Consider the following 6,686-nt stretch of genomic DNA (forward strand, 5'->3'; position numbering starts at 1 on the left):
TTTTGCACGGGCCCCTTCTTCTCGTAATCGAGCATCTGGTTAAGAAAAGGGTGATGATAATCGATCGGTCCGGTCGCCCCTTCGGCTACTCCTCTCGTACCTGTCCACGAGCGCAACACGTGTCGCCTTTCCAATAGAAACCGCTTAATCTACCGACGTGTGGAGCAGCTTGGTTTAACGTGTACTATTTATCTCGAATAGGGGTTAGGAAGATTATCGTGATCTATAACTGGCGCGGCATTTCAAGAGTAGTTCATAGATATTCAGATTTCGAAGGCCCTTAAAGAAGCGAAGATTTCTTTTCAACCCTATCGGGTTTCTTCGATCACTTTTAATCCGATCTATTTCGCCTAAAAATATCTTAAGTTCGAAGAAAATATGGGAATATCGTTATCGGCATGCGCAATTTCAACTTTGCACTACGGATTTTCTTATAATGTTAAAAAGTGTATTTCCGTTTGTACACTAAGTACAAGATTAAATAAAAATTTAAGAGCAGCAGCAGAATTAGGATCGTTTCTGTGACTTGCAGGTGTGAATCATGCTCGGTAAATGTAGAAACAGTATAAAGATAGAATATTTAAAAATTACTTTTTAGATCGAGAAGCCTTAGACAGAAATAAATAGAATTGTTCGTACCGGGGAAAACGTGTACGATAACGATCAATGGTCGTTAACGTCTTGCAGGGGCTGTTGCAGGGCGGTGGCTACTCCTCAAGATCCAGTCATCCGCGCTCACAGTCCATGCAGGTACGACAGACCATTAAATTAAAGATCCATCAATTAATGCCAAATGCGTCTCTAATATTTTCTACCGATTCTACTTAGAGAATCAAACGAAAAAAAAAGAGGATTCAATTATGTGTCATCAGGTGCAGCAGGCAGTAGCGCAGGCAGCCCAGCAACTGCAAGCTCTACAGAAGCAGCAAGCTCTTCAGGGTAGCGGAGGCCTAGTTGGTCGAAGTTTAGGGCAACAAAGGTCACCACCGCCACCTGGTACGCCTCCAGCGGTGAAACCACCGCCTCCGAGGCTTGAACCATCGCCGGAGGAGACTACGGACCTCGAGGAACTGGAACAGTTCGCCAAAACCTTTAAACAGAGAAGAATCAAACTCGGCTTCACCCAAGGCGACGTTGGTCTAGCTATGGGCAAACTTTATGGCAACGATTTTTCTCAGACGACGATCTCCAGGTGGATATTTTTCATAATTACAAATGAGACGAAGAAGTAAAAGGTTTTATTACCATTTTATGACTCGATTGTCTTATTCTGCTCGCCAGGTTCGAAGCATTAAATCTTTCTTTCAAGAACATGTGCAAACTGAAACCCCTCTTACAAAAGTGGTTGGAAGACGCGGATAATTCGTTGAACAACCCAAATTCTCTTTCGAATCCACTTACTACACCGGAAGCTATCGGCAGGCGGCGGAAGAAGAGGACGTCGATAGAAACCAGCGTGAGAGTTGCTCTGGAGAAAGCGTTCGTACAAAACCCGAAACCTACTTCTGAAGAAATTACCGTATTAGCAGACACTTTAGCCATGGAAAAGGAAGTTGTTCGGGTGTGGTTTTGCAATAGGTAAGCCTGAAAAGTACCAATTTTATTCTTTAATTTTTTTTAACACTAAAACTATCGGCCTTCGATACGTATAGTTACTTAAAATTAAAATGGTACGATACCAGTGACTTTTAATTGGTTCCAGTGGAACTAGTAGTTTTAGCGTCGATGAAAATGTTTAACGAAACACATTATCATCATAGTCTATTTCATTACAGACGACAAAAAGAGAAAAGAATCAATCCGCCAACAGCAGCAATGGGCAGTCCAACAATGGCGTCCCCAGCACCATCAGTCTTCGCATCACTCGCAAGTTCCATGTCCGGTAGTCCTCTAGCTCTCACGACGCACTCTTCAGGCATGGGACACTCTCATCCTCACCCCACACCCCTCGGTTCACCATTACCCTTGGCTCTGGTGGCTTCAGCAGGTGGAAACTACCACCCACTAAGTGGCAAGTCCCACGAGTGACACCAGCAGCCCACCCATCAAGGGGACGCGCTTTTTCACCAACACCATCAACAGCCATCACATCAACAACAACAACAACAACGACGTTTGTGCAATCTACCTGAATTCTATCACTAATCCGTCAGCTAGTCCATCGTTGGCGATGATTCAGTGACTATCTAGCGAACGCCCGTCGGCGGATTTCGTTACCAAAGGGAATTTGACGCGATGGAACCGACAGGATCGAGCAATATACGGTCATGGGAATGGAGCAGAGATTTTGGACTGTTAGCTGACTTCACGATACAATTCGAAACATATCTTGGTGTCGAGAGATTCCATTTGGAAGAGATTATGTCAGGAGTGGATGCAATCTTTAATTATGGATTGTTATGATCAATCAATTCTGAAGGGAAGAGGATGATCGGAGGAGGAATTATCAAGGTATATCTATCTTATAAAGAGTATACGAGTAACGGAGAGGCATTATGGAAAGGCATCAAACATGGAACGCCACAAAGAGACTCTTAGGTAAAAACTTAAACTTCAAGAAATGCAGTGTATCGTCCAAAGACATCGATTTATCGAACATCGTGTTTCGTTGAACGTTTCGTGTTTTTCTCACAGTATTATGTTTATTGACTGGATTATTCGGTTGGAAGCGTTGATTGTAGTGATGACGATATCGCGCGGAACGAAGTCTTCAAAGCTTATGTGATTATTATACATTGTATATAAAAATACTGCAATTTTTCCAACTTGAAATATGCATTTGTTTCATTTGAAGAAATTGAAGAAACGATGATACAAATTACAGACTAAATTTGAATTCAATCAGAATTCAAAATAGCTTTGAGGTCTTCATTCCCGCATAGCAAATAGTGCAGGATCGTTGCCGCCATTCGACATTTATTTGCAAGATGTAATTAACGACGCGAATATAACCGGCCGCGAACCGTCATAAAACAGTACCTTAATCGGTTTCTGCAGTTTCTCATTTGAATTATCATGAAATATTTATCATGGGGGGAATCGTTCGACGATACCTGTAATTATCGACTGGTTTTCCTCTGCGTCCTTCGAGTTTCCTTTTGCCCATCGGGCGATTCAAAGTCGCTTCGATCACGCACTACATTTCGTGCGTGCTGTTTCACGATCTCGAAGAATCCGAGAATTGAACTTTTCGAAATCGTGAAGCCACCGGAGAAAGACAAAAGAATAGTCTTTAAATTTTTCACGAGCATTCGTCCAACGAATCACGACGGAACACATGATCGAGATTACAACAAACAACGAGAGAACACATGTATCGGATGTGTTAAATCTTCCTGCCGTTTTGCTGAATTCGTGGTGTCGCGATCGACGGTTCCTTCGAAGGGGGCAAACACTTTTTACAAGTACTCGCCTCTTCGTGGTAAGCAGGGTTTACGTGCCACTTACAAGGGAGTCTCCAATTCCTCGAGAGAGAAAGTTCGTCTATTACTAAAGAAAAGAAGCACCAAGTTCGTGGAAACTGATATGTTCACTGCCACTCAGAAATAATAAAAAATGGTAGATTCTAATTTCTTCTAATGAAAATCAATGATTAATCGACAGTTTTGGATTTCATGAAAACAACCACTCGCTTAATTTCATCAAGTAAAAAAAATATTATACAATTCAGACGAGCTTTTGATCTTCAAGTTTCAAGTTCCCTTTGAGGTGGTGAACATGCGGCGAGGCCCGACAATACGATTGTACATAATTACGCATACGTGTGCGCGTCTGTCTTCATACATATCTGTGTCATAAATTTGTATATGTAGGCAAAAAGAAAAAAAGAGGAGGTAAGATACAAAGAAACGTGTGGGCCTAATAATACCGCGAAAACAAAGACTCGAGGAGAATATGGCTCGTACATCGTCATCGACAGAGTCCTCACTCGCGTCTTGGTCGATTGATTCTCAACGAATTGTAATTACTCAAGCCAAAGTATCTTCTAATTAAAGTAAAAGAAGGTAACGAAAGTTACATTTCCGAGAGGGTGAACATGGATGGCATGCTCATATTCTCTGTTTTTTAGACAGACACGAGGTTTAGCAGTTGTAGATACGTCTGTACCTGTACATACAGCATATATAGACAGGCTACCTGGGAATTATTCCACATATGTAGCTCGTATACGTTTGCGCGAGTCGATTGAACACGCTCGTGGTCCGAGAGTTCGCGTTGACGCCATTTTTTGAAATCGAGAAATCGGTTACGAGGCTGATGGCATTTATTAGAAGCGCGAATTCTGATCTTGGAGCACACAGATCGATTCTTCCAGGTGGTAAACACCCGGTGACTAGTTAAAGGCTATGATCTTGTACAACCAAGGTGACGGAAACAGTGTTTGAAGAGATTTACATACATGTAGAAGTTTGTGCTAGGAATTGTCCATATACATATACATATTATATATTACGTTAGTTATGTGTATATGTATGTATGAAGCACATATGTATGCAACGAGAAAGACATTGCGCAGTAGTCGAGCATCGGGAATATATACATATGCATGTATAAATATACATACTATACATAAATGTATAAAGTAAACGTATTGTAAATAATAGGGAGATATGGCAGCGAACGGTGATTAGCGAATCCGCGGCGAATTTATTCACCGTGACGATCGTTTCTTATTATTGCGACGCTTATTATTAAGTAATCCTTAATTATAGGGTATCATTGGGCAACGCTGGTCGTCATAGCAATCGTAAGTTCGAGTAATCATGGAAACGTCGTACCTTCACTCTAACATCGTAGAATTGATTCGTTCGTAGCCTACTTTTCCATGTGGCAATTAATTTCGATCTATATCGATCGATGGTGAAAGAATTATTTCAAAGATGCTCTATGATAAGGAATTGAAAACTCATCGCTACACTTAAGTGCTGATAAATGGCGATAACCGTAACACTTATGCGACATTACTTATTAAATACGATATTCTTGATATTGTGGTTTGTTTCTGGTGAACTCGATTTCTCAATCCCTCGTTCTTACGATCGCCAACATCAGCAAATTAAATCCGTGTATGTACATTTGTTGCAAGAGCTTTTCTTGTAACGAAGCACGAGCGTGCGTTAACCGAAGGTGTATATGCGTACTACTATCATAATGTATGTATATATATATTTGATATTATATTATATGTAATTTTCTACGGAAGCTATGTGAACGCAACGCGATATATCACAATATATTTTCGATATTCTGATATATCGTGTACGCGTAATTATATATAATATAATATAACATGTGTATGTATGTATGTATGTAAACGAGTACGAGACGAGATCTCATATCGATCACGCGCGTCTTTTCGTTCTTAAATCACTCGAACACACACACACACACACACACACGAGATCATTTCCCATCTTTTTTCACATAACTACCCTTCATAATTCCACACAACATCGGGTTTTCATCTCTTGAATCGATCTTCTACTTCGTTTTACTTCGAATCATTCACTACCAGAGTCGTGGACCAAACTGTAGCGAAACAAAAATGTGAATGAGAGTGATAAAGAATGAAAGAAAATATAGCGAAGAGAAATACAAAAAAAAAAAAGAGTTCCTAGAGCACCAGTTTTGAGTGCATTACGTAGACGTTTTATAAATTAAATACGGTGAACGGATGTGTAAACGATAGAAACGGGAGACAAATTGATACATAACGAGCAGCCCATTGCAGCCGAAGAACGAAAAAAATGAGTGTGAATGACAGAGTGTGAGTTAGGGACACGTTTGCGTTTTCCTTATCTTTTTTCTTTTTTCTTCCTTTTCTCCTTGTTCGTCGGAGGTGTACAGCGTTTTTTCTTGTAGATAGAATAGAGATAATTAGAGTCGAACCCACGATTGCCGCACCCTCTGATCGACGTGTCACTGGTTCACTTTTTTTTTTTTCGTGGGCTTCGATGAGCCGGCGCATTCCACTGAGCGATGAACGCATTATTACAATGGTTATCATCATTATTATTAATTATTATTATTAATTATTATTATTATTATTTCATTATATTTTAACTTTTATTATTTGAAAATAAAAGTGCTAGACAGACTTTAGTTACTTTTTGTTTTTCATTTTCTTTCTGTCTATCCTTTGTTGTTTCCTGTTTTAGTTACTTTGTACAGAGTACTTAAATAATCCTAGATTATTTTCTAATCCACCTGATAACTCTTAATCGATAGAGTAAACACGAAACAAGTTACATCGTTGTATTTCTAGAATCCACTTTTTTATTCTTTCATTGATTTTTCAAGATCTCGGGACACGTTTACGCAATATTACCGCATGCTTACCAATCGAGGGTTAAGAAGATCAAGTATCAGTTGTCGTTAACACGTTATGTGCCACGTGAATTATTAATATCTGATAACATTTTATAAGTAGCCACTTGTCTTTTACAAACAGTGTAAACTTTTCCTTTTAATAAGCTTCGACCGGGAAGCTATGCCGGGTTTTGCGGCATAGAACTTATTGATCTGATTTTAAATATTCAAACCGATATTTCGTTAAACATTCGAAATGAAGGTTCGTCGAAGTTTTAGCGTGAAAAAGCATAAGATTTTGCTCCTACCGTCCCATCGCGTTTTTTCTGTAAATACATGATGCGAAATAGCATAAAAGTCGCGTGAAAAAGTGGCGC

At 39.8% G+C, this 6,686-nt stretch overlaps 1 protein-coding gene across 2 annotated transcripts in view; it reads left to right on the forward strand.

Annotated features, from left to right (window-relative positions):
* LOC126868006 (POU domain, class 2, transcription factor 2-like) overlaps positions 1-6,106 on the forward strand; it is a 125,021-nt gene extending 118,915 nt beyond the window's left edge. For both annotated transcript variants that reach the window (XM_050623125.1, XM_050623126.1), the window contains 3 exons: positions 873-1,192; positions 1,282-1,578; positions 1,776-6,106. In XM_050623125.1, coding sequence (XP_050479082.1) covers positions 873-1,192; positions 1,282-1,578; positions 1,776-2,028 — 870 coding nt within the window. In that variant the 3' untranslated portion in view covers positions 2,029-6,106. The remainder of the gene's footprint in view (positions 1-872; positions 1,193-1,281; positions 1,579-1,775) is intronic.
* The last annotated feature ends 580 nt before the right edge of the window (positions 6,107-6,686 follow it).

Source organism: Bombus huntii, chromosome 7 (genome assembly GCF_024542735.1).
Source record: "Bombus huntii isolate Logan2020A chromosome 7, iyBomHunt1.1, whole genome shotgun sequence".
Taxonomy (NCBI): Eukaryota; Metazoa; Arthropoda; class Insecta; order Hymenoptera; family Apidae; genus Bombus; species Bombus huntii.